This window comes from Gopherus flavomarginatus, chromosome 5, assembly GCF_025201925.1.
Source record: "Gopherus flavomarginatus isolate rGopFla2 chromosome 5, rGopFla2.mat.asm, whole genome shotgun sequence".
Taxonomy (NCBI): Eukaryota; Metazoa; Chordata; order Testudines; family Testudinidae; genus Gopherus; species Gopherus flavomarginatus.
The window spans coordinates 13,828,177-13,855,805 of record NC_066621.1 but is presented as its reverse complement, the minus strand read 5'-3'; the positions used below and the strand labels follow the sequence as shown (position 1 = coordinate 13,855,805).

The window sequence follows — 27,629 nt, the reverse complement described above, 5'->3', positions numbered from 1 at the left end:
AACCAACACAATTGGGTTAGTAATTTCTTGTTTATCAAAAACTGGGCTTTTGGTAAATGAAATTTTTCAAGAAAATGATGTTGAAATGACAAACAAGGGTCGATTTGGAAGCCTCTTGAATGAAAACATCATTTTATTTTAAAAAGTACCACCAAATTTTTTTGTGTTCCACTTTTTTGTCCACAAGTAAAATTTTCAAAGGCACTTAAGTCTCACTTTCAGAAGTACGTTAGGATGTCTCGGTGAAAGTAATGGAATTTGGGCTGCTGAGTGCATAAGTCATTTCTGAAAATGGGACGTAGGCTCCTAAATCACACAGGTGCTTTTGAAAAATGTACTGCTTTCCCTCCCCCCTCCCTCACCCCACACTTTTCTCAGGCACCTTTTTACCAGTGTCAGACTAGAACCTCAACTGTGCCAGGCAGTAATGGCCTGAGCTGAACAGTACTGGCTACAGCGTTAGGTATCGGAGATCCTGTTTGGGTGGCAGTGCTTTTAGGGCCTGGTTCTGTAATCATTACTCTCATAGATTTTTCCATTGTACTCTCTGGACTTACTACTCATGTGCATAAGGGTCACATAGGATCAGACCCCTCTCGAGAAGGGTGGTATCTAGTTACAGGGGAATGAGGAGCAATATGTTGCAAAGAAGGTGACTGCTTGGTGGGACCTAATGCAGTGGGAACAGAGTTTCCTTGTTTCACAATCATAAAGCACTGAATGTGGGGCTGTACTGTATCCCAGCCTTTCTAGAGGTCTGATCAAACACTAGCTCAGAGCTCTTCAAGGAGCTGTGTCCTAGTGTAAGACACTAAGCTGGGAGAGCCAGGAACTCCTTAGCTTTAATGATATTTCTCTCTCTCCTTTTGTGGACTCATTGGAATCATATAGGGACTGATCCAAAGCCCACTGAAGCAACAGAAAGACTCCTCTGACTTCACAGGGTTGAGATCAGGCTCCAAGGATCTGATTTTTCTGGAAGTGCTGAACATGCGCAGCTGCACTTGGAGTTCTTGGTTCTCGTGACCTCTGAAAACCAAGCCCTTGTCCTCTTCCTTAGTTTCCCCATCTGTAAAATGGAGAGAATGCACCAGCATCTGCCTCACAGGAATAGTGCCCAAGTTGTCAAATGCACTAAGGAGCAAGAGTGATGGCTATATTTGCCTTCTGTTTTGCCAGAGCAGCAGAAAAGCCATGGGGCACCCTTAACGATTGACAAAAATAACTGAAGTTCCTGAGGTTTCCTTGTTTTCCTCCTGGAGGCTTTTTGTGCTGGACTTTATTTCTTATGTTAAGTATTATCCGCTTATGTTGAAAAGGACATGGGCTCTCTGACCTGACAGCTCATTACGTGAGGCAAGAGAATGGGGAGTGCATGTTGCACATGGTATGGCACACGCCAGACGAGACAGGAGATTTGTAGGTGAAGATACATAGATCTAGGGAGGGGGAAAGAGAGAACCCTGTGTTTAAAGATCACGGCCTTGATTCTTCTCTATAATTCATAGCGTCATGTCAAGGAGCCTTCCTCAGAGGGGAAGGCTGGTCCAGTGGTTAGTGTGTCCTGTGTGATTGAAATTGACTTCAGAGTCATCAGAAGTGAGTGTGTGAGTCTCTGGTTTGGTCTCTTTGCAGTTTTGTGGAATATTTTGAATGGGAAGTTGTCATCCCATTGAACACCCAGGACATAGTTGATTATTCCATTGATAAGCTGGGCTTTTCCTAAGCCAGCTGCTCTTTACCTATTGGGTTCTGGGAAGTGGGTGGGGTTAAAGAATCCCTGCCCCAAGCCTAAGGGGAGGATCTATAGGACCTCAAAACCCAACTGAGTTCAGGGGGCAACTAATAAAAGAACAGGGACAGGAGTGCGGTCAGAGGGTCAAAGATGATGCTGGGCAAGTGACTAAGTCTCTCAGGGCTCCAGTTCCCCGTTATTTATTGCCCTGCCCTCCCTCAGAGGAGTGTTGTGAGGATAAATACAGTAAAGATTGTGAGGTGCTCAGATATCACAGTGATGGGGCCCTCAAAGTCCTTAAGATAGGCAGAGAAGGACTTACCTCTGGCAAAAGACAATGGGCTTAATTGTACTGTCGTTTCTCCCACTCCCCCAACAGGTGCTGCCACCAGAAGGTTTTAAAATAGTCAAGGGTCCTCTGTAGGGAACTCCCCAGAGGTGTTGAATCAGCGTATTTCCCCGGTACCAGTCCTTGTCCTTTCCCTGGCTAATACTCCACATTTGATGGCACTGGTCTGCTCCATTTGCTGCTAGAGCAAAGGTCATAGGCATTTTGCCCTGCCTTGACTTTCCACCACATGCCAGCTTCTGTTGGCTTCCCCAAGTGGGAACCCAGAAGTGAACTGAGTTAGGATGGTTTCATCAGTGGCTTTCTCCATCTTTAACTCATCTCGAGAGAACTTTTTTTTTCTTTAAACCAAAAGAACTAGCTAAGGGTTAAAATATTGATCTTTGTTCAGTCTTTGGCTTTTCATAGATTTTAAGGTCAGAAGGGACCCTTTTGATCATCTAGCCTGACCTCCTGTGTAACACAGACCAGAGAACTTAGCCTAGTGATTCTTGCATCTAGGACAGTAGCTTGTGGTTGAGAGTATCCCTTTTAGAAAGGCATGCCAAATTTTGTCTTTTGGTTTCAAATGCCCTTCTGTTGAATCATATACTTTAGGACTAGATCTCGTGCCTAGATACTGTGACTATCAAGTGCTCCATAGGAGACATGTGGATCCAGTCTTTCCCACATCCCAGTTAAAATGCAACTGTGTTTATTATACATGAGACAAGGTAGGTGAAGTAGTATATTGTTGTTCAAACTTCTGCTGGTGAAAGAAACAAGCAGTCACTCCACTGAGCTCTTCTTCAGCTCTGTGGAACTGGAAAGCTTGTCTCTTTCACCAGCAGAAGTTGGTCAAATAACCACCTTGTGTCTCTCCTGTCCTGGGACCAACGCTGCTACAATGCTGCAAACAACTTAGTGTTTTGTCCAATCTAATTTTAAACATTTTTGCCTGTGAACAAAGAAACAGATAGCAAAAGCTGTTTAAGTTAAATCTACATGGTAATTGAAAGACTACTTCAGTTTCACTTAACCTCTTTTGGAACAGAATAATCGTTTTCCTCTTCTCTCTGGTTGGATAGTTTCCTTTTAGCTTTTGTGCAGACCCAACAAGCGCAAGAAAAGTCCAGCCTTCTACTGAAATGATTTGAAATGACTAAAACATCTATATTTCTGTACTTCAAACCCCTCTATAGTTTGATCCTTTCCCCGCTGTTGTAAATTGCAAGGAGTGTAGGGAGGGTGAGTGGTGGAAGTTTTATAATTGCACAGCTGTTGTGGGAGAACAAAAGGTACCTAGCCTTTTACTGAATCTTTTATGACTTGCAGAATCATTTGTTGTTAGGTTTGTTTGGTTTTCTTTTTCCCTTTAGATCTGCCAGAAGTGCATAAAAAGGAGCATAATCAGTTTCAAATGCAACACAATCTAGGTTTTGGAATTGCTGGCTTGTTTTTGTTGTATCTTATAATTTGAGAGGTCTTCATAATTTACTCAGATCTCATTCATCACCACATGATCCTGGGTACAGGGCATTAGCAATTGACGTGCCATTTAATTTCAAATACTCTAATGGGTTTAGAGTGACAGGACAGAGGAAACTCAGACAAACTTCATACTTTTTCTCATTTGTAATTTAAAACAAACCTTTGTCTGATAACCAGTGTGAAGACTGAGGGGCTGATGAACTAGCATCCCTTCCCAAAATGGATCTTTAAATGTATTTTCATTATATAAACACTTGAGCCAAATGAAAATATTGATTTTTAAATTGATTTAAATGGAGCTGTGCCAGATTATAATAGTAGAGGATTTAGCCTGGTCCGTCTCTCGCTCTCGCTCTCGCTCTGGTTAGAATGATGCAGTGCTGGGGCCAAATCCTTCCCTGCAATTCAGCTGTTTTACGACTGGTTAACCAGCACATGGCATAGAATTGGTGGCAGTGCTTGATGTTTTCCACACACAGAGGAACAATCCCTGCCCCAGAGAGCATATGATCAAATAAACAAATGCAGATGAAGGAGGGCAGGAAAGGATGGAACATTCAATGTGATTGGATTTGGGGAGGGGGGCGATAAATCCAAATTTTAATAGTTGTTTTCATAGGGGTCACATCCCAGGGTAACTGCATATTTCTCATTTCCACCTATGTTTCTTTCATCACACCCAGTTTCCCTAATGGTAAATAATGCAATGTATTCTACCTGCAAAATGTATGCTTTTGAGCTCTCATCTTAGTCAGAAAAGTGACTCTAAGATTGGCTCCTCCTTGCTCTGCTTATCGCCTCTTGTGTGCCTTTGAGTCATAGCCACAACATTTTATTCCTGTTAGCCCTGCCCGGCTCAATAAAGCTATGGAAGAGTAATCTATGTTTTATTCTGCCTTGTGCATAATTCTGTGTAATTGTCAGCAAGCTGTGGATATAAGACTGGATAAAAGAACCAGCGCTGTGCTTCCTTTTTTTTTTTTTTTTTTTTTTTTTTTAAAGATCCCACGCTGATTTTGTAAGGCCAACAGTGAGGAAAAAACATGTCTTGACTTGGAAATGGAGCATATTTTCCCTAGAATAATTGAAAGATGATAAATGCAGAACCCCACCATGTCAATTTTAGAGACGCATTTCCTGGATTACAACTGCTCTTTCACTAGCAAGGCCCAGTAATCCCTGTAGTCTATATTTTCCCCTCTCTCCTTTTAATTGCCTGGATCATGAATTTATGCTCATTAGATAAGTCCTCTGTTGTAAAGAAAAGGTGAGTGTGGCTAACTAGCTCTTGAACTACATATGTCAAAAACATGAGCAGTCTACAGTGACACACTTTGTGTGTTCGTGCGGCTTGTCTCTTGTCATGTCACGTATTTGTTCTGGGAAGGTTGTATTTTGGTGAGCATTAATCCCAGCGCCAGATAAGGTGTGGGTACAGGAGATGGTTCTGACTTGGCAGTCTAGAAAGAAAAACACATTTAAGTGGGCTGTGATGGCTGAGTAGGAAGGATGGCTAAGGTTGGGAGACGTGGCTCTGTCACAGACTTCTTGGGTGATGTTGACCAACTTACTTAAGGTTTGCCTACACAGGGGATACTCAGGAAAGTTTAACCAAAATTAACTAAAGGTACGAAATTAATATGGGTTAGTTAAACTGCATTAAACTCCTTTGTGGACATTCTCATTCAGAATTTAAGTGGCCTTAATTTGGTTTAGCGTACTTCACTTTGAATTCACTTAATTCACCTTAGTTCCCCTATCTGTAAAATGGGGATAACAGCATTGCCCTACCGATCAGGTGTGTCGAGATACTCATATACTACAGTGATGGGTGCTGTAGAGATGTAGATCCTAAGAGAGATGACTGAGTAGGCCGTGGCAATTTGGGTTCCTTGTTTTAAGTGTCCACTTTTTTTTATTTTTATGCTATAAAAGGAGGAAAGTGGAGCTAAAACTTGAGGTCTAGGTATTCCAAAAGAGCTCTGCACCCAACAGTTCCCAGTTAGGTACCTAAACAAGGGACTAGAATTTCATAAATGTGTAGCACCCAGCACCTCCCACTCATTGTTCTCAGTGGGGGTAGGGAGGGTTTGCCATTGTTCTTAGTGGAGACGAATGAGCCCTTTTGAAAATCTGGCTGCTTTCCTTAGGTGCCTATATGGAGCTGACCTCTTGTGAAAATCCTGTGTGTCAAATGATTTTCTTCAAATGCTGTAGCCATGGCATGACAGTTGTCACATCAACTGCACCTGTAGCTCCTTGGTGTGAAAATGCACTCTAAGAGCACTAATTTAATCTCCTGACACCTTTGCCAGGTGGGGTATGTGTTAATTTTTTTTTTAAAGTGGATGAACTTAGACCTGATTTATACACATACTGTTGTTAGCACTGTAGGTTTTCCAACTGAATTAGTTAAACCAGTGCAAAACCATGTGTGGGTCCTCTTAATTTGATTTAAAACCTAATTTATATCATCTTAGCTTGTGTCTGTAAGTTTAAACAGTAAAGAGAAATAGATATAAGCCAGGGTTAAACTGAATTAAGAGTGTCTGCACCAGTTTTACTAACGCTTCTAGTTAAACTAGTGCAACGCATCTATGTAGATAAGGTCTTAGGCCAAAGTCACAGGGCAAGTCAGCGGCGAAGTTGGGAGTAGAAGCTGATTCATGAGTCCTCTGCTTTGACCACCAGATTACAACAACCGTGATGCACAGGAAATTGTATCAAGGATATGTACAATAATGGTACAAGTTAGAGTTCACAGGAGATAGGAGTGTAGCATTATCATGTCACTTCTATGATGTTACTGCGCAGATACCAGCATCACTGAACTCTCTGCTAGCGTCTCAAGCCTTTATTTAGTGAGAGAGTTTTCTTATTTTTTATCTCCTCTTCCTTTCCCCATCAGTGTAATATGCTGGTGGCATGAATGTCGTGTGGTTCTTTCAGAATGGCGTGTTGGGGTATAGGACAGAGCTTGATCTTGGGTGTCATTTCAGGCATTTTTATTCTGCGATTGACCTGCAACTGTCCTAAATTCAGCATTGTTAGCCAGCATTGAATCTTGCCATGGCTTCTCAGTTATGCTGCGTCACAGGCAAATTTAGCAGGACATCTGTGCACATCAAAGAAATACAAGAACATCATGTCAGTGAAGGAGCGTTGTCTAGTGGTTAGAGCTGGAGTTCAGGAGTTGGGACTTCTGGGTCGTACCCTAGGTTCTGCCACTTGGATCGCTGGTGAACCACTTGCTAGTCACTTTAACCCATGTGGGTTTCAACTCCCCCCCGCCCCCCAACCGGTAAGGGGGCGCTTGTGACTTTTAATTGATTGTAAAGCACTTGGAGATCCTAAGATGAAAGTGTGTGGTGGAAGTGCAGACTGCATGCACATAGAAGGATTAGCTGTGTGTTACTGGGGCCAGTGTAGTTGGGTGTGCCCTTTAAATCCTGGTGTGGTCACTGATTTGCATGCTCTACTGAATCTTTACTAAGCAGCGGCCATGATCCATTGACACTGGATGAAGGGGTAAACAAACCCACAGAGCCTTCAACCTCTGTCTCACCATGGCTCTTTTTAGCAAACCTTGTTCCCCTGAGAGTACCAAATCCAACTCTGGAGTCAATCCCTCTCCTGTCAGCATCGTCTCCCCAAGTGGATCCTAGCACTGTCCTCCTCCATGCATGCACAGCCAGAGAATTACTGAGAAGTTTTGCTAACAGTTTATTTCATCCTGTTTCTGTGAAACAGGAAATGTGGCAATGGCTTATGGTTAATCGCTTCTGTTTTTTTCTTCAACCAGAATTGCAGAAACTTTGCAAAATAGGAGCTCAGGGCAGATTCGTGAAGAGCAGTGAAAGGTTTGCAGACCCAGGGCTAGACTTCATAGGACTCTTAACAAATGACTCTGTTATGATATAGTTATTTTACTGCCACGGTTTCTCCATCCGGACAATGGGTCTTTGCCTAGTTGCATTTCAGTCCTTGCTCCCACCCACCTGCAGTGTTTGTCTGTTTTTTACTGTAAAAATTGTCGCATTTCCTAACTGGCAATCTTGATCTGACTTGGCTAGTGGGCTGCAGGTCCAGTTTGTCTCCATCCTCCACTGACAGCTGTCACTTGTGGGGCACCCAGCTCCATTCTGTGCAGCGCCTGCCACACACTTGTGCAAATGTGTTAGCAGCCTTCACTCAGGTTTAACTTAGAGCAAAATATGGCCTGAAAGCTGTTGATGCCCTCTTATCCCTTAGGGAAACCTCTCCCTGTAGAGAAGCTGCATCTGCTTTGGCCATCTCCCTTCCTGGAAACAAAAACAATTGCTCAAGATAATAAGGAGGCTTTCGCTAGATCCTGTGTGGGATCCCATGACATGCTTACCTCTGCTTGGTGAGCAGTGAATCTCCCTGGGCTTCGGCATTCAGATGGAAAGAATGAATTAAGTCCTATAGCACTGGTATAGTGGTTCTCTTTGCAGATCCATCCCTAAATTGCTGTATGATCTTGAGCAAGTCATTGCATTTCTCTGACTCCATTTTCCCATCTGTAAAACAGGTATACTACTTCCCTCCCTTTTCCCTGGGGGGGTTTAAGCTCTGGTGCTTTGAGGTTCTTGGATACAGGTGATGTAGAGGTGCAAAGTGTAGCATTCTAACCTCTTTTCTCTGCTGGGAAGAGGCCCATTGGATGCTTTGGGGCACTTGGATGGAGACGGAGACCATCTCGCAGCACTATGTGGAATGGAGAGGAAGGGATACATCTGTCTCTGTAATGCATCCTTCAAACACTGTGACACGTTGATTGTTATCCAGAACTGACAGTGAGCCAAAGTAGTCCTTGATGCAACTCCACTGATGCTGGTAGATTTACACCAGGGATAGATTTTGATTCACGGTGCCCAGCACCTGTCTCTGAGAGGTTAAAGGAAGAAGCCTTTGAACTTCCTAGTTCTTTATATAGCACCCTGGATTCTCTCCCCTTGTATCTTGGCTATTAATAGCTGTGTAAATAAAACAGGATGGGGCACTTGCTTTGGGGGGATGTCACATCCAGAAGGGCTGCCACAGGTGTCTGACCGCTCTTTGGCATGCGGGGAAATCCCTTGACAGAGCAGCCTTGTGCTAGAGATGGACCTGAAACCAAAAACGAGCCCCAGACACACCCAGACTGCAGGAATGCTTAAGATCCAACTCCATGGGTTGCAGCTCGAGTCCCCTGGAGCTGACTCGGTGACTCAGTGGTGATCACCTCAGCTCTGGAGGATAACCTGATTGATGGACTAGTTGCTGGTTATGCAGATTCTTGTTCCTTAATAATAACTGGCCTCTCCATCCAGAGATCCATGTGCTTTACAAAGATGAGTGGTGCTGTGATCCCCGTTGTGCAGAGGGGGAAGCGACGTGCCTGGGTACCCAGCAGGCCAGGGGTAGAGCCAGGAATGGAATGCAGCTGGGAATATTGCCCCTCTGACTAAACCGTGGCTCTCCTCACGGATTGCTGGAGAGTCCTCCATGAAGCATGTCTTGGGGCAATGGGAAATCAGATGCTCGTGGCTGCAAAAAGTAATTTTAAGCCAATTTGGGAAATCTGATTGATTATTCCAGTGGGGAACTCCATTTCCTTTATCCTACCAGCCCTATGTCTTATAGTGGCAGCATCAAGATGAGGGATTTCTGATTGTTAATTATTCTTTATTGTACTTAGGATCTGTTTGGAATTATTTTAACTCTCCTTTGCGATTAGGGACAATGATTATGATATCTTACTCTGTTGAATTTTTCTTCTTTTGCACTTAGGGAAATGTCCCCAAACGGATCCATTTTCTCCCACATCCTCTTTATTAGAAATAATAAATTGTTTTCTTGTGCACATCTCGTGGCTTGCTACTCTATTGCTTAGTCTATATTAGTCACATGCTGGGTGGTTTTGTTTCTTTTTCTAGATTAGGTGTGCATTGCTTTTTAAAATCAGTATCCTGGTGTGAGTGCTCCCTGGAAAGAGAACTTTAAAACATCCTTTCTGTGACTATTTGAGCATGTGAACTGAAAATTGACATTCTCAGAGCACCGGTGCCTGTAGAATTTAATAGCATAAATGTTCCCAGATTAGCAAAGGGAGCTGACCAGTGCCAAAGAGACTAGATTTAAAAATTCAAATGAATATCCACTGATTTATTATTGGAGTATTTGTCCAGCTCCCATCTTTAATATTGCAATGCAGTGTCTCTTTAAAATCTGAGCTGCAGTAATTAGAATGGTTCTTACATTTCAAGCCCACTTAAATGCTGGTATCATGGAAACAGCAACTTCTGTGGTTTGCAGCACATCTGATGTCTAACTTGGCGGGGAAAATATCTTGATAGTCTCTGGAGCCTATATTGAGTTTGCCTTGTGTAGTTTTTGAACAGCAGGATGCCAGTTTAGTTTAAGGTCTGGTAATTGAAAATTGTGTCAGTTTCTTTCAAACCACAGCACACAATGTGCTGCTGTCTGAGAAGGGTTTTGAGCACATGGTCAGCTCTTAACTACATTCAGAGTTATGGCAAGTGACTTGTGTTGGCTGACAGTTGTTTCCAAAACAACTTAGTTACTTTCCAGGCACCTTAAATTGCTTGTTAGCGATGGAAGCAGTTTAACCATCTGTCCCTAAACATTGAGGGCTTCATAAGAGCAAATTAATTCCACACCGTTTGTAAAATAACCTTCCAAGAGAGCAGCAAGGCTGTTTAAAACCCATATTGGTTAAGTCGTCATGCAAGGGTTCTTTTTTAATTAAAGTCATACGTGTAAGAGGGAAGAAGCAAACTATGATTTGGCCACTTCCTGTGTCTTTCTTAAATGGTTAAAATTATGACAGGAAGGAGTTTGAAGCCATGTGTGATTTGCTGCACCAAGAATGGAGAGAGTTTAAAGAAAATTAATTAAAAAACGGTGCTGATGTCCATGCAGCAGCCAACTGTTGAAATCCATCATTGAGAGAGAGAGTGAGTTTTTCCTTATGCAAGACAAACCACTGCGTGGGTATTTTGATGTGGACACAGCAGCGAAATGAGGACAGATACATGGATGGATGTTAAGCTGCAGGCCGCAACTTTTACTAAATAAAGGGAAGGAGCAATACCTGCCCATCACCCATACTCCCTTATCCCGGGCATTTAATTGGTTCCAGTGCAGGAGTAACAGGGCTCCTACTGTAAAACCCTTGGAGTATGCTCTCATCAGCCTACTCCCCTACTCCCACCCCAGACTCAACTACCCACCCTCCACTCCAGGAGGACAGAGGGTGCAGAGGGGCAGTGACCTCATTCCATGAGAGCCACAAGGTCTCACCCCATCTCCTGAATCCCAGATTTTTTACCTCCGGGAACCATTCATTTTATCCTTTTAACCACATTGGAAACCGGCTGCAAGTTGCGAGGAATGAACAGGTCAACCAAGATACTAAATGCATTCCTAGCTAACCATCTATGGCTTGAAGGTGCTGCAAGGAAGGTGAAAAACTCCCCAATCCTCTGCCAATTGGCCCGTGGGAGAAAAAGTCTCTCTCTCTCTCTCTCTCTCTCTCTCTCTCTCTCTCTCTCTCTCTCTCTCACACACACACACACACACACACACACACACACACACACACACACACACACACACACACACACACACACACACACACACACACACACACACACACACACATATATCCGGGAAGTTAGAGAATGCTCGCCAGGCTGCACCTCTCCCACCCCCCTCAACTGGCTGGAGATTCCAATGGGGAGTTGAAGGTGGGGGGAGCTATATGAGTCCCTCAGTGAGTGTCTCTTTCCCTTGCTGCAGGGGCTGTCCCCTTTGACTGCTGGCGCCATCAAGTTCTCCCACCTATTGAGGCAGATGGGTGGCATGTTACATCAATTTAAAAACGTAAATACAGAAATGAGCAGAAGGCTCCTTCATGATGCATTTTGGGGTTGTCATATGCTTGGTCTTAAGGCCAGGCAATCGGACTTCTTTTGAGTCATTTAATAAGAAATCTGTCACTTAAAGATGTGTCACTGCTGGTAGTCAGTTATCCACAGTTACACTGTGTCTTCTGTCCTTTCCCCTTGCTTAAAGAGGATGTAGAGACAAATCAGGGAGGAAGTGGTAAACAGCAAACTTGTCAAGTTTAGGTAGATTTGGAGGGAAGGGACTGAATTAGGACCCATTTTCCATTACCAGAATCTAGTTCAATCACCTCTGTAATCCTTGGTAGAGAACAGGAGCCAGTTAATAAATGAATAGCGTAGATACTGAAGCAAATAATTCAAGAGCGCCTTTGTGCAGATCATGATTAAGATGCCTCAGGCTGAGCTGGGAGAGGGGACTGGACCAACAGGATTGGTGTGTGCGGATATCCTAGGCTGGAAGTAGAGCTTTGGGAGCGAGGGGAACTGGAAAAGCAGATCTGGATTGAGCTGCATTGGGAGAGTTGGGGGCGGGAATAGAAGTGGAGTTAGAAGGTGTTCTGCAGGATAGGATGGCACTGTGTTGGCAGAGCTGCATGGGGATTCAGGGATGGAATAGCAGAGGTTCTGCAGGTGAGGATAGAGGTGCATTGGCAGTTCTTGGCGATCTAGAACCAATGTCATCATCATCTTGCTTTCAGGATTATCAGAAACTAATTTAAATCGTTTAAAATAAATTGGAGGAAACAATTCACAAATGAAAACAATGCAATGGATGAAATACAAGGATTTGGGCATGCAATTATCCACCTTCTGCTAAAATGTTCCAAGGGATATGATTTGGCTGATGATGTTAATGAACAAGTTGCCAGTTTTTCTCACTTGGGGTCCAATTGCAGTATTCCCGTGTCAGCTCCAGTATGCTCCATAATTAATGCCTGCCTTGTACCTGCCGATACACTGGTGACAGCCATATTACTGGAGACTCTATGCTTCCTCCATGGAAACCAAATGGCATCATTATCACAGACTTATTCAAGGGGCACTTAACTGCCAGCATGTGTAATTTTCTCATTTGAGAACTTCACAACAAAGGAGTGACCTGCTTTAACAGGAAGAGGCAAATTACAAAGATAAAGAGGCTGATGTAGCCAATCTGTCTGTTGGCTTATGCCCGTAGCTGGTGGAAGGGACTTAGGTCTATAATCGTTGCAAACAGACAAAAACTCTTCCATGTAGACATCTATGCATGGGGCTTTTTGGATAGCCTAAGGTGTGAAATTAAACCAAAATAGTTATTCCACTGTAGCCTCCTGTGTGGACACTCTTGCAGCAGAATAAAATGTGTCTACATGGTGTGTTATACCAGTATAACTGTTAACTTTCCCATGTAGACATGACTTCAGTCAATTCAGCAAAAAAAAAAAAATTGCTTTATCTTGATTAGACTTTTATGGGGAGTTAATTAGACTGACCTGAGTTACTCAATCTAATATCAGACCTTTAAATTCTAGTCTAGACATGGCCGGAGAGTCCTGATTCAGAGACCAACCTGCCATGTGATAATGGGCAAGTCATGGGTTGGCAGTGTGAGCGAGACTAGGACTGAATAATAGAGTTAATGATTTCTGTATTCTGGGGATACCACCAGACTTCACTCTTCAGCGTTCTCAGTAAAAATTCCAACTGATGGCTGAATAGGCTGAATATTCCACTAGCACAAAATTCACCAGGAGGGAGTTAATAGAATTTGGGAAACCATAGGTGGAAAAAGAAGTAAGTCGCCTAGTGCAGAACTCTATCAGTATTGCTGTTAAATATATTAGTTAAGATTTTCAAACAGTCCAGGGGTTTTAGGCACACAAGTTCTATTAATTTTAATTGAAGCTGTGTCTAAATCCCCATGACTGCTTTGAAAATATCAGTCCTTAACATGTCTGCCTAAGGGCCCTGATTCAGCAAAGCACACGGGCTTAATGGTACTTAGAGGCACATAAAGTTAAGCACCTGCTTGACCTTTGCTGACTTGTGACCTTAAATAGGTTTGTTATGGTAAATGTTTGTCCTTGTGATACATGGATACAACATGAACCCAAAAGAAAGGGACAGAAAGCAGAAGGGTAAGTAGGCTGTCAGGCAGGTTAACTGTACAGACTTCTCCCATCAGGTTATTACGTGGGATTCTTGTTGAATGGGGCATTCATTGATCTGAGGGGCTCATTGGAAGTGTTTTGGTCCTTACTTGACCTCTCCACCATTCATCAGTAAGGTTTGGGGAATTTTAGTTGGAAACCTTATGGATAAAACTGGCCCAAGAATCGTCGTCATCCCATGTGGGAATTGTGTTGACCTGGTGTCTCAGAATGTAAGTAAGATCTTTATGCTGATTCTCTGTTCTTTTTTAAAGAAATATCATTAGCCAGGAGCAATATTGTATTATACACAGATTGCTGATTCTGTGTCTCATGTTCCAGGACTGGAGTGATCTTTTAATAACAGGTCACTGCCTTGACGACAGAGCTTTCAGCTTGCAATTTGCTGGTTTTGTTGCTTTTGTGGAGTGGCAGGAACATGGAGGCTGCATTATTTGTGGGCTATGTTGTGTTTGATTTTAAGTTCATGCTTACGCAGCATAAAAGGAGACTGGGGGAAATGCAGCACGTACGTTTGTCATAATAGTCCAAGCTTTTCCATCCAGTGGTCTGGGTATATGAAAATCGTTCCTTCCTAGGAAACATCGAGGATTGCCTGAGTGTGTTGAAATTTTGTTTAGGCCAGGATGGCTGCATCTATGCTAGGAGAATGGTGGGGCACTGAGAGTGCCCCCTACTGTTTACCCTCAGTACCACATGGGTTAATGTACGTGGAGACTGGTGAGAGGGATAGTGCTACTCTGAGAGTAACCCAAACCATGCAGCCGCAGCCATTCAAATGCAAGCCTAAACTTTCTTCATGTCCTGGTCCCTTCTGGGTCCTGTTCCCATTCTGTGTGAGAAGGTCATGCAGCCATGCACAGCTGTCAGAACAAGGAGTGATGTGCATGCACACGTTCCAGAATCTGCTGGTTATCCTGACTTGGCATTTATAACCCCTTTTGACATGCTGCAGGAGGGATACTTTTGAAAGCCTCTGAATTCCTGCGCAGAAAAGTGTTCTCTCTGTAGGGCAGGTGGCGTCTGAAAGCTCCAGGACTATGCTTTACCGTTCGGTTCTAATGAATCTAATTACCACGAGTGGATTTCAGCTCTCCCTCTTCATTTGGGAATTGTCTCACAGGTAGGGTGAAGTGTTAAAGGGCTTACACCCAGGAGTTTTAGGGCAGTTCAATGGAACAGTGAGCTGAAATGGCATTGTTCTGGCCTGCTCTGTAATGCCCAGTGAACGTAACCATACGCAAAGAAACCCAGTTTATCCCACAGAGCTTTTGTTTGGAGGCTACAGGTCTCACTTTAGGCCTACCAGCCTTGATTTGTGTATCCCTTAGTTTTAACTGAGAGCTTTAAGCATTAATTTTAGTCATTCAACCTAAAAAATGGGCGTCCTGCTAGTGATCTCAGGCAGCATCTATCTGAAATGTATTTATGGCCCTGCTTCTGGGGAAGGTGGTGTTTTATGACAAATGCAGCAGTGCATTGTAGTGTGAAATGCCACTCGCTGAGACTATTCCAAGACACACATGAATTTGTTTACAGTATGCATGGACTCTGGACTATAGAGTTTATCCTTTGGCTCTCAGCCAAATTGAAGACTTTCTCTACAAATGCGTCTGGCTGCAGACCAAGCTACGCCCCAAAATGAAGAGGGAGTTGCAGTTGGAGCACATGAATAACATTAGTTAGATTTTTCATTAACTACATTTAATTTTTAGTTAAGGACAAAGGTGTTGCCATGCCGATCAGACCAGTGCTAGAGAGGAAAGCTGGGCTGAGATTCAGGAGGTTTGGGTGCAAGTCCTGGCTGTGCAACCGATTCCCTGTGTGACCTTGGCCAAGTCACTTCTGTTTGTGCCTCAGCTCCCTATCTTTTAACCAGGAGATCATAATCCTTCTCTGTCTTATAGGGACGTTGGCAGAATAAATCCAGTAGTGGATGTGATGGGCTCAGAGGTTACAATGGTATGTACTCTGGGTCCTGACACAACGCCTGTTGTCTGAATCTTTCACTTGACTTCACTGAGACATTGATTGGGCCCTGGGTGAGTACCTACCATTGTCGCCTCCGAGCCACTTATATCCACTAATGGTATATATTCCTAGTCCACCATTTTGGGTACTCTGCCTCCAGCTGTGACCAGCTTTCGATGCTTAGGAAACAGGCAAAACCTCCCTATAAGGAGGCTGCTTACTATTGGCCAGTACCATGCACAAGGCTAGGAGGGGGGATTCCTTCCTGGCCTCTGCAGTGTGTTAGCATTATGCCTTGAAGCATGAGAGTTAATTATTGGTCACATGGATTGCTAATATGATATGGCTATAAAATTATCCAGCCCCTTCTTTGAAAAAATGCAGCCACAGTATCTGACCATCTGATCTCCCACTGTCATTGGTACAAACGGCAAAAAAGAAACAATGAATTTTTATTTTATTTTTATTTTTTTTGCATCATAGCTCAGTGTTGAGAGGCTCTGAATAGCAGAAAGCATCTTTTAGACTATAACTTCTTGTCTGCAGGACAGAAATGAGCACTATGATTTTGGCATGAGGATTCTGTGTTTCCTGTAATTAGGAGGATAGCTTCAGGACAGGTGTTTAGATTGAGTACCATATGCTAAAAAACTGTATTCACTCCAAACCTCTTTCGGGATAGACCCTGGGATCCTTAGAGAGGTGTAGGGGTGTGTGTGTGTGTGTGTGTGTGTGTGTGTGTGTGTGTGTGTGTGTCAAGATCCAGTTTGCCGTCAGCTCAGCACTGTCCTTTCAGCGTATTTCCCCATAAGGAAACATAGATGGAAGCTGCCATGCCTTGCTGCACAGACAGTGAAGATGCAGCTTTGTGCAGCATCAATTTTCCCAATAGATTTTTCTCTACCCACCTGTGGATTTTAATTCATTTCAGGGTCACACAAACCCTTTTATTTCCATCCTCTTATGACAGGGCCCGTTAATTTTATAAGGGACTGTGATTTGCTGTGAATGTGAAAGACTTCTTTTTTTGGATGTAGCTGCTGTGTTTTCCCTCCACTGTTTCCAGACTCGGAGGGATGCTGATGCTTTCCAGGTCCGATGTGCCTCTCATTTGCCTAGAGCTCTTAGCCACGGCCCTGGAGTTCTCTGCCCTTGGTTTCAAAGGATGTGGCTGAAATCTGTCAGTCTTGCTCCTGGGGGGGGGGGGGCGGGAGGGTGTGTGTGCTGGCAGAGCAGGACAGCTGGAGGCACGTTGCAGGCAGAGACTAGATGCTAGTGTGGTTCTTCCAGGGGGGCTTTGGGAAAGCACACACCAGCAGCAGCAGCCACTACAGGTATAAGCAATGCTCCACCCAAATGTTACCATCTGGATGTGTGGGATGTCATGGCCAGATGCAGCCTCACTAGCGCCCAGGTCTTTCACTCCTCCCCAGCTCCCTGGTGCTCAGGGAGCCAGCCAAGCATGTGCCATGAGCAAGGGGAAGGGACCTTTTGGGTGAGGAATAGTATTTGGGATAAACTCTACAATAACACACCAGGCTATGCTGTGGAGGGAAAGCAGCACCCAGTTTCAGGTTTCCAAGGTCTTAAGGAAACTCGGGAGCATCAGAATCTTTAATCATGAAAATCGCATACTTGCATCCTTCAGAGGGCCTGAAGCTGGCTTTTTTCCCAATGATCCTGTCAGGGTGAGTTTATTTCTAGTTGGTTCATTTTCTCCTGGTAACTCACTCCCTTAATTTTCTCAGAGGCCCCCCCCCCCCATCCCCAATCAATCATTTAATGCCCAGCCTTGGAGAGATGCTTTCCAAAGCAGGGGGAATGAGTCCTGATAGCGAGGTGGGGGATTAACGACAGCTGGAGCCCGGGCAAGCATTTGATGTAGAAGGATTAAAACTCTCCTTTGCTGTGAGGCCAACAAAAAACTTTGCCACAGTTAGGCTGCCAGTGTGCTGAAACCATCACCATTCTACTGACTGGACTCTCTTGTTGTTTCTGTGTAGCCTCCCTCTCAGCTGTGGGTTTCCACAGGGAGCATGGGCTGGGGGGATGAGCCTGTTCAAGGTGCTTCCTGCCTCTTTACCTGGAGCCCTGGTAGCATGTGTGCAGTGGGTGCATATAGGAGGGCTGGGAGATTCTAAGGGCCTTTCCTCATCCGCAGTGTGATCCTCTCCTCTTCTCTGCGCTCCCACCAAACTGATCTGAGGCCCCCAGGACATGCAGAGAGAGGTCCTGAGATGTTTCTGGGGAGGATGTGGTACCCTGTTGTGTGACCTGTTGCCATGAATTAGGAGTAAGCGGCAGCAATGCTCTGGATGTGCCTGTCGAGCTGAACTGACTTACTGCGGCCCAGAGGATGTTTCATTACCTCACTGCTTTTTCAGTCTGTGGACACTGGCAAGTCAGGCCACTGTGATTCATCAGTAACATCTTCAAAGTCAGTACAAGGAGCCAGGAATAGACCATTCCCTGGACCTCTCCAAACACATCCACTGACCTTGCTGTGAAGCTGATGCAGACTTCAATAATGCTGTCTGTCTCTCTACCCCCAGCTTGGTCAGAGACTAGGCTGTAATCTGGCTGAGGGAGAGTGCTGGTGCATCTCCTCGTCCTGGAAATGGCCTGTCCTGAGCCCTGCGTTCACTGCTGTCTCCATTCCTTTCTGCGCCTCTATATGGTGTGGATCCATGGGAGCACAAAGACTCGGCTGCATGGATTCACTTGTGGGATCAGAGTCCTGAGTCGATAAAGGAAGCACTTAGAACCAGCACTGTTCTGTTTCCTCCTTGGAGGACATAAGGGCCACTGTGCTAGAATCCACAGGGACTCCTGTGATCACCCAGTCTGACCTGCATGACTCAGGCCATAGACCTTCCCCAGGATTATACCTGTCTCAACTAGAGCAGATCTTTTTCCAAAACATTTTCTGTGATCACACTTCACCGCATTGAACCAGAAGCATGAGCAACCACGTGTATCTGGCTCTGGCATCTGCTCCAGCTTAGCCCAATCAGTTCTGCCAGCACCATCACATGCCAATGCTTTTCCTGGAACTCTCTCTGAAGAGTGATTTCATTGGACCAGTCTTGCCAGCTCGCTTTTAGGTTCCCCCAAATATCAGAGCATTTGTGGTTGTCAGTTAATTACTGTTTAATCCCTGAGTTCTCCTAAGTCTGCCTACAGTTTGCAGTTCATAGACCATTCTAATTTAACTATATGTAAACTCTTTGACAGCAAGAGAAGACTTGGCTTTTAATGAATTTCTAGGCTGCAACAGATTTTCAATTCCAGTGAGCGGAGTCTGATTTTTCACCTGAATTTTCAGACAAGAAAATACCTGGGTCATTTGCTTCCCTCCTGCATGTAAACCTGTGGAAGGGGAGGATTTATTTGTAATCTGTCTCCCTGGTTTTGCTTTTCCTGATGCTGTTTCCTGCCAAGGAGGAGGTGCTGTGCCAGGGGATAGAACCTATGATATTTGAGAGGCACAGGGAAAGTTGCTCCAAACCTTGCAGAACCTTTTGTATGGGGAGGCAGCATCCTGACTCCTGCACACCTCCCAAAAGCACTTAATTGTCTCCCGTACTAGCACCGACTCCTGCTTGGCACCATCCTCATGACCCATATAGCAACTTTCCCATGGCTCCTCTCCTTGCCTGCCAAGCTCGGTGACAGGAGCACTGCAGAGGAGCAGGTGGCAACAGGAAAACCCACAGATTCCCCCTTCCTCCCATAATGGAGTTAGCTGATTTTTACAGACTCTACGGTCAAGATCCTCAGCTGGTGTAAATCAGCATCACCACATTGACTTAAATGGAGCTATATCGATTTACGCCAGCTGAGGATCTGGCTCCGTATATTGGGTCTAGAAGTAGCTGGCAGCGCCCCCTTGAATCTAAGCCTGCTTCAGATACATCTGTGGCCCGAGTTTCAAAGATGCTGTGGTTCCTGCTGACATCACTGGGAGCTGTGAGTGCTAAGCACTCCTATGCAAATAGGCTATCTTGGCTTTTAATGAGCCTCCTTAAGCCCCTCATGGCAGGTGTATCCAGAAGTGTTTGTTGCCCTTTTGCTTAAATGCTCTCAATGCCCAGTTATATTTTTCGTTAGCTCCCCAGAGCTGTCTCTGTCTGTGATGGGACTTGATTACTGGTGTTTTTCCGATTGTCTCTAATGACTAATGAATACGTTTACGTAGAAGACCTGCGTGTGAACCCCTCCTACGCACTGCATCTGACTGTAATTTAGCCTCCCAAAAGGAAATTCACCAAACCTGTGAAAGGGAGAGAAAAGAGCCCTTGTCCCTCTGTTTCTCCCACGCACAGAGAACTGAGTGACTTCCAAGACAGGCTGTGAATGCCTTGATTGGATTACTGGGGACTTTGGGCAGGCGCGTGTTATGGATTAGCCATGCAGATTGCTCGCTATTTATGTGGAGTAATCGCTTTTTAGCTTTGAAGTAATTACAAACTCCTCCGAAGCTGCTTGGAGGAAGAACCAAATGTAGATTTAGCTGCAAATTCTGCCTGGATGAACCTGCTGTCAGCAGCATCCTGGCTATTCTGCACGGGGAGGGGAAATGCTAGCAGAGCCATGAAAAGTAGTCAGTGGCTTCTCGCTGCTGTGAGGGACATACAAATATTTGGCAGCTGCAGGTGGATGAAGAGGTACCTTCCACTGAAGCAGCAATGGCTAGTAGAGTGGCTAAAGCTGGGGATACTGCAGCTGACTCCATATGATGTCTGGCAAATCTTGCTCCATTTTACCGATAGGGAAGCTGATAGTTCCTCCCTTCGTACAGGGCCGCCCAGAGGATTCAGGGGGCCTGGGGTCTTTGGCGGGGGGCCCCCGCCGCCGAATTGCCACCGAAGACCGGAGCAGAAGCAGCTCTGACGGCCCGGGCCCCGCGAGAGCTTTGCGGGGCCCCCAGAGCAAGTGAAAGATCCCGCTCCAGGGCCCCCAAAAAACTCTCATGGGGGCCCCTGCGGGACCCGGGGCAAATTGCCCTCCCCTCTGGGCTGCCCTGCCTTCATGGGGAGTGAGATGAAACTCGCTGCCTGTATTCTAAGCACTCTCAGATCCTCGTGTGACTGGTGTTTATAGAAGGGGGAAAGTACCCTTACTTCCCCATACAAAATGGCAGTGAGCAATCAACTGGCTATGTGATGTTCTTTTGTTCCAGTCATGCTCAACAAAGATGCCCAAGTTCTCAGGGAGTTTGGACTTCGTGTGTTTCGTTAATTGCACGTGGGCTTATTGCAAGCATTGGGGATGCTGCCCACAAATTGCCATAATAAATGCAACTCCCTCGGGTCTCCTGTGTTGACTGCTGGCTCAAAGGTCTGTTCCATGGCGGAAACATTCCCCATCCTTGGTGAGATTTTTATTTTGTGCCGCTTGTTTCCCAGCCCTTCCTTTGATCCCTCCATAAAACTCTACAATCTTTGCTGCTTGATGCTGGCAGTGCGTGAATGTCTTTCTGCACTGCTCTGGGAAGTGGCTCAGGAAAGCCATTCTTTCTTTTTCCTTGCCATCAGCAGCACTTATCCCAGAAATATTCCTCTCGGGGACTGTGAGAAGCCAAGATTGCAAGGAGCAAACATGACACACCCACTGAATGGAACACCTATTGCTATGCAGATGCTGCAGGCCGCTGGCATGTGGCGGATAGAGATGTTTTACAGATGAAGTGTGTGGTGCAGCAGCATCCAAGACCCCGAGAGAGCAAAAGCCTTTTGTGGCTTGTCCGTTCCTTTACTTCCCATTGGCCTTCCCTTTGATCAGCCTGTATGAGCCATTGGGTATGTCTACACTACGGGATTATTCCAATTTTACAGAAACCGGTTTTGTAAAACAGATTGTATAAAGCCGAGTCCACACGGCCACACTAAGCACATTAATTCGGTGGTGTGCGTCCATGTACCGAGGCTAGCATCGATTTCTGGAGTGTTGCACTGTGGGTAGCTATCCCATAGTTCCCGCAGTCTCCCCCGCCCATTGGAATTCTGGGTTGAGATCCCAGTGCATGATGGTGCAAAAACAGTGTTGCGGGTGACTCTGGGTAAATGTTGTCAATCAATTCTTCCTCCGTGAAAGCAATGGCAGACAATCATTTCATGCCCTTTTTCCCCTGGATTGCCCTCGCAGATGCCATAGCACGGCAACCATGGAGCCCGTTTTGCCTTTTGTCACTGTCACCGTATGTGTACTGGATGCTGCTGACAGAGGCGGTACTGCAGTGCTACACAGCAGCATTCATTTGCCTTTGCAAGGTAGCAGAGATGGTTACCATCCCTATTGCCCCGTCTGCCATTGTAAACTGGTGATGAGATGACGGTTATCAATCATTTTGTACCATCTGCTGCTGTCATGGGTGCTCCTGGCTGGCCTTGTTGAGGTCGGCTGGGGGCGCATGGACAAAAATGGGAATGACTCCCTGGGTCATTCCCTTCTTTATGTTTTGTCTAAAAATAGAGTCAGTTCTGCCTAGAATATGGGGCAAATCTACTAGAGAGCCAGAGAGCACAGCTGCTCCGGGTCAGAGCCCCAGAGAATCTGCAGAAATGATGAGCTGCATGCCATTCTAGAGGGTGCCCCTGCAACAACCCCACCGTTGCTTCCCTCCTCCCCCAACCATCCTGGGCTACTGTTGCAATGTCCCCCCATTTGTGTGATGAAGTAATAAAGAATGCAGGAATACGAAACACGGACTTTTTAGCGAGATAAAATGAGGGGGAGGTAGCCTCCCGCTGCTATGATAGTCCAGGGAGTACAGAATCTTTTCTTTAGACATGAAAGGGTGGGGAGGCTGATGGAGCTCAGGCTCCAGCTGCTATGATGAGGATGGTTACCAAGCATTTTGTACCATCTGCCAGGGATGACAGGGAGTCATTCCCATTTTTACCGAGGCCAGCCAGGAGCACTCACGAGATGATGACGGTTTTCCGCCATTTTGTACCGTCTGCTATCAGGAAAGGAAGGGGAGGGGATGCTGCTATTCATTGCCGCAGCACCACGTCTACCAGCAGCATGCAGTAGACATACGGTGACATTGAAAAATGGCAGAAAAAGATTTTTTTTCCCTTTTCTTTCACGGGGGTGGTGGTAAATAGATGAGATATACCCTGAACCACCCCGGACAGTGTTTTGGACCCTACAGGCATTGGGAGCTCAGCCAAGAATGCAAAGGCTTTTCAGAGACTGCGGGGACTGTGGGATAGCTGGAGTCCTCAGTCCCCCCTCCCTCCCTCCATGAGCGTCCATTTGATTCTTTGGCTTTCCGTTACGCTTGTCACACAGCACTGTGCTGTGGACTCTGTATCATAGCCTGGAGATTTTTTCAAATGCTTTGTCATTTCATCTTCTGTAACGGAGCTCTGATAGAACAGATTTGTCTCCCCTTACAGCGATCAGATCCAGTATCTCCTGTATGGTCCATGCTGGAGCTCTTTTTGGATTTGGAACTGCATGGCCACCTGTGCTGATCAGAGATCCACGCTGGGCAAACAGGAAATGAAATTCAAAAGATCGTGGGGCTTTTCCTGTCTACCTGGCCAGTGCATCTGAGTTCAGATTGCTTTCCAGAGCGGTCACAATGGTGCACTGTGGGATACCGCCCGGAGGCCAATACCTCGATTTGAGCGCTACTCCTCTCATCGGGGAGGAATACAGAAACCGATTTAAAGAGCCCTTTATATCGATATAAAGGGCCTCGTGTGGACGGGTGCAGGGTTAAATCGGTTTAACGCTGCTAATTTCGGTTTAAACGCGTAGTGGAGACCAGACCATTGTCTGCTAGTCATTAAACCACCCAGAGCACTTTGGATCAATAGCTCACTGAAGAACTCATTGGAATTATAACAGCCATCTGCCTGTCATTACTGACTGCTCAAATCTCAGACCCTCCTGCATCATAGACCCATGTGGCATTTCTCAGCTTTCCAGAAGGGACAGCTTAGAGCTTTAAGCGTCAGGTTTGAAATTACTTAGATTCCTTGGAATCATGTGTTTGGGTTTCTTTTTACCCTGCCGGAATTTAAACACCTTCACCCATCCGAGAAAATTCCATGCAGGTTTAATGAAGCATCCTCTGAGCAAAACTCTCTAAACCCTCTTCACTCGACAGGGAAATTCAGGAAGCCACAAAATTTTCCATGAAAATGGTGCTGGGGGTGCTAAGAGGTGGCCTGTGCGTCTTTGGCTAAAATTTTCCCCTTACTACACTGTTGTGGAGGGGGTTGGTTCACTGTGTGTCTCCTTTTCCAAAAGTAGTTGTATCACCGGGGCTTCTAATATAAATATTAAGAAACATTCTTAATAATGAAGAAGTCCCTCCACACACCTCTGAAGTGCAGCTGCCAGTGGACGGAGGGTGAGCAGACACCTGATGGAGGTTGTAGTCATCAGCTGGCTCTTACTTAAATTGTAAGCTCTTTGGGGAAGGGACTAGTTTTTTGTTCTCCTGTGCACAGTGGGGTCTTGATCCTTGTAGTGCCTAGAGGCCCAAATCGCCCATACAAATAATAGCAATAAATGGCATTATCTTCTCCATCATTCTTATTGTAAACTCTCAGGATCAGGGATTGTCTGTCTGTGAGCTTATATGTATATCCTGGCAAAGGCAGGGCCATGAAGAGCATACCATTTGCGGCATACCATTGGTATGGCGCTCCCGGCTGCAAAGTGATGTACACACCGAATGTATTCACTATTATGTGTATCTCATTTCAGAATGTAACAAAAACAGCAGAAGAAGAAAAACCCAAAGCTCCCACTACCCAGGAGATTGAACAGATAATCAATAGTTACAATGCCAAGGTTACGAATTGCTTCGTGATGAAGCTGGTATGTATTTTATTCATCTGTCTACATTACTTCAGGCACTAAGGGCAGGCTTTTAATTCTGGCTTCAGAGGAGACTAGGCCTTGCGCTGAGCCCTTTGCACAGGGGTGAAGTTCACTCGACATGAATAGCTCCAAAATCTTTGATTCATCTGCCAAGCAGCAGCAGGAAATCAGGTCCTACTGCGAGGAGAACACATCGACAGAGGGTGTAAATGCATAGAAGAGACAACTGCATTTGCAAATGGCAGATAATCAGATGATGTGGTGACTGCATCAGTTACCAGTACAGGGACTGCTTGCCTTGCATTTGAACCGCAGTCTGACAAATGAATTCTGAGTATAGCATTCAGATTAACCTGTCTGAGCAGTTGTCTTCTCCTGAAACTCTTAAGGCTACAGACTGGCCTGAATCAAAAACTTGGGTCTAAACAGCCCCAGCCTTCGGGGGCTGGGGGGCAGCATTTGAACCTGGATTTTAACTTTGACTGTCCAAGGCTGCTGTTATGCAAGCAGGAGAACGGCGTAAGCTGTGTGGGGCAGAGCCTGTGTCAATGCAGCATCTAGCCCAAGGGGTCCCAATTGCTGACAGGTGTGTCAGGGCACTACTGTACTGCTAATTGATGGGAGTATGAAACATGCTGGGTAAAAAATTCAGAAGCATTTAAGTGCCTTGGGAGCCTAATTCACTTAATGAGACTTTAGCTCCTACATCATAAAAGTGCATTTGAAATTTGTACCCACTGGATAAGACGTCAGTAGAGCAAAGCACTTGAGTCTAGTCTTAAGCAACTTGCTGACTTTTCAGTAGCCACTATGTACATTGAATTAGATGCTTCTCAGCTTCTGCCTTGGAGACAAGTGTTGACGGTTTAAAAAAAAAAAAAATCCACCGTGCTGCCAGTCTCCCTCAGTGGGAGTCTCAGGAGAGGCTAAATGCTGTGGCATGGAGACTGAGCTCGCTGCTTAGCTCTGCTGGTGAGGTGTGGCTGAGATAAGGAGGAAAACCTGCATTGCTGGTGTCTGTGCTGTCCAGGCCTGATCCAAAAGTCCACTATACTGATGGAAAGATTCCCATTAATGTCAGTGGACTTTGAATCAGGCCTGGTCTGTCCTATGGCTAACACAGGGCTTCGGTCCTGAGGGCTGTCACTCATTTCAGCACCTAAAGGGCTTATTCACCAGCCTTATTTGTACCTGGGTCCATTTGGCATGAGCCACCACGCAGTTCAGATGATGGTTCTATTTTTTTTTTTTCCAGTGGGGAAATTTTCAGAATAATTTCAATGTCCAGCAAGTGATTTGCCACACAAAGACCGGGCTGTATTGTTCTTGCTTGGATGAGTCATGATAGCTAGAAAGCTGCATCACCGCAGTTCAGCAACTGGCACACAGCCTATTTGGTGACACCGAGCCCTTGGGGAAACAGATGTGCCATTCTGTTCCTCCATGGTCAAACTTATAAACAAAGTTGTGGGACCCCAAGTAATTTGCTTACAGTTCCAGCCATTGATTGCAGCCTTGTTACTGCTTGGAAAAAACAACCATGTAAATCAAGCCCTGTTGGTAAGTCTTGGGAGGCCAAGGGAATGACTGTGTTCACAAGGGAGATTTAACAAAAGGAGCAAATTTCACAAGTTGTTACAGATCAGAGCGAAGGAGGTTTTAAAAACAGAAGAAAGGGAGATTTTACAATTTCACAGAACAGAGTTCAGTTGTTTCTGGTTTTCTGGTAGCTTATCAGTTTGTGAAAACAAGCCCCAGGTTGTCTTTAAACAGACATCACTTACGACTGAAGTGAACAAAACTACTGCAGGAGTCCCTTACAGTAGCCAGGGAGTCATCAAAGGGATCTTCTTCCATCTCCTAACTTTTGTGATCCATGAATTAATGTTGGAGTAGCCTGGGTTCCAAATGAGTTTTTTTATTCTTGGATCATTTTCTTTTAAGGCAAATGGGCTATCTTTTGCCTGTAACCTGTGCAGTCTTGGGACTCTGTAACAACTCACTTCAGCTCTAGCTGACAGCTGTGAAGCAGTATCTGAGCAATCAGTTCCAGAGGTTCTCATCTTTGTTTGTTACAGCCTGGCACCCATGGTGTTGTCCATGCTTAACCAGGGTTAGATTTCTCATAGTCTATGTAAAGGGCCTTAATCTCCAGATTTGGCCCAGGATGGTGAAAATCTCATGAAATTTCCATCATTGAAGATGGAGAGCTGCAAGATTTCAACTATTTGGAGCTAAAACCTTATGAAAACAGCCAGCATATCCAGCTCTACCCCCGGAAACCCTAGTTCAGACGCTTATATGTTCTCTCCAAACCCATCTCCAGTTAAAGGAGACAGAAGTATAATTGCAGACACAAATGGTATTTAATGTCAGTTAGTTTCCATAATTCTTCTCTGTAGCAGCAGGAACAGTTGACATAGGATGAGACAGCAAAGGGGTGGGGAAGAATCCTAGGGCATTATTGAATAGTAAGGAACAGGAAGAATTCTGTAGTGACTAACCCTAAATTGCTAGTTCCTTTTACACTATTAATAGGAAAGTTTCAAGCACTACAGAAAGTCAGTCCACCACGTCTACTACTGGGTTAAGTACTGCAAAAAGCCCTTCAGCTGGGGGTGGAGGGAGAGGAGAAGGGGGGAATACTGGCAGTAGCTGAAAACCTGTCTTGTCCCATGAGCGCTCATCGAAAATTGACTTTAGTTATCTCCTCTGCCTTAGAATGAGGATGGCACTTACACGGGCTTCATTAAAGTGCACTTGAAACTGCGCCGGCCTGTGACGGTGCCAGCAGGGATTCGGCCGCAGTCTATCTACGATGCCCTCAAGGAAGTGAACCTGGCTGATATGACGGAAAAGAGAACTTCCTTCTACTTGCCGCTGGATGCAGTCAAGCAGCTGCACATCAGCAGCACGACCACAGTCAGCGAGGTGATCCAGGGGCTCCTCAAGAAGTTCATGGTGGTGGACAACCCTCAGAAGTTTGCACTTTTCAAGGAGATGCAGAGAGATGGGCAAGGTGAGTTCAAACTCTTCCGAGCAACCAGTCCCATGGGGCCTTAGTGCAGAGAGGGGAATTCCCAGATGCTTCCCCTCTCTGCCACAGTAGATAAGAATGTAATTTGTGTTACAGTAGAGGCGTTAACTGAGCTGTGCTGTGCAAGGCGCTGCAT

The 27,629-nt window shown here is 45.3% G+C and overlaps 1 protein-coding gene across 3 annotated transcripts in view; it reads left to right on the top strand.

Moving 5' to 3' along the window:
- Positions 1–27,276, top strand: part of IKBKE (inhibitor of nuclear factor kappa B kinase subunit epsilon) — a 158,721-nt gene extending 131,445 nt beyond the window's left edge. For all 3 annotated transcript variants that reach the window (XM_050954023.1, XM_050954021.1, XM_050954022.1), the window contains exons 23-24: positions 24,340–24,453; positions 27,178–27,276. In XM_050954023.1, the coding sequence (XP_050809980.1) occupies positions 24,340–24,398 (59 nt within the window). In that variant the 3' untranslated portion in view covers positions 24,399–24,453; positions 27,178–27,276. The remainder of the gene's footprint in view (positions 1–24,339; positions 24,454–27,177) is intronic.
- Positions 27,277–27,629: the final 353 nt, after the last annotated feature.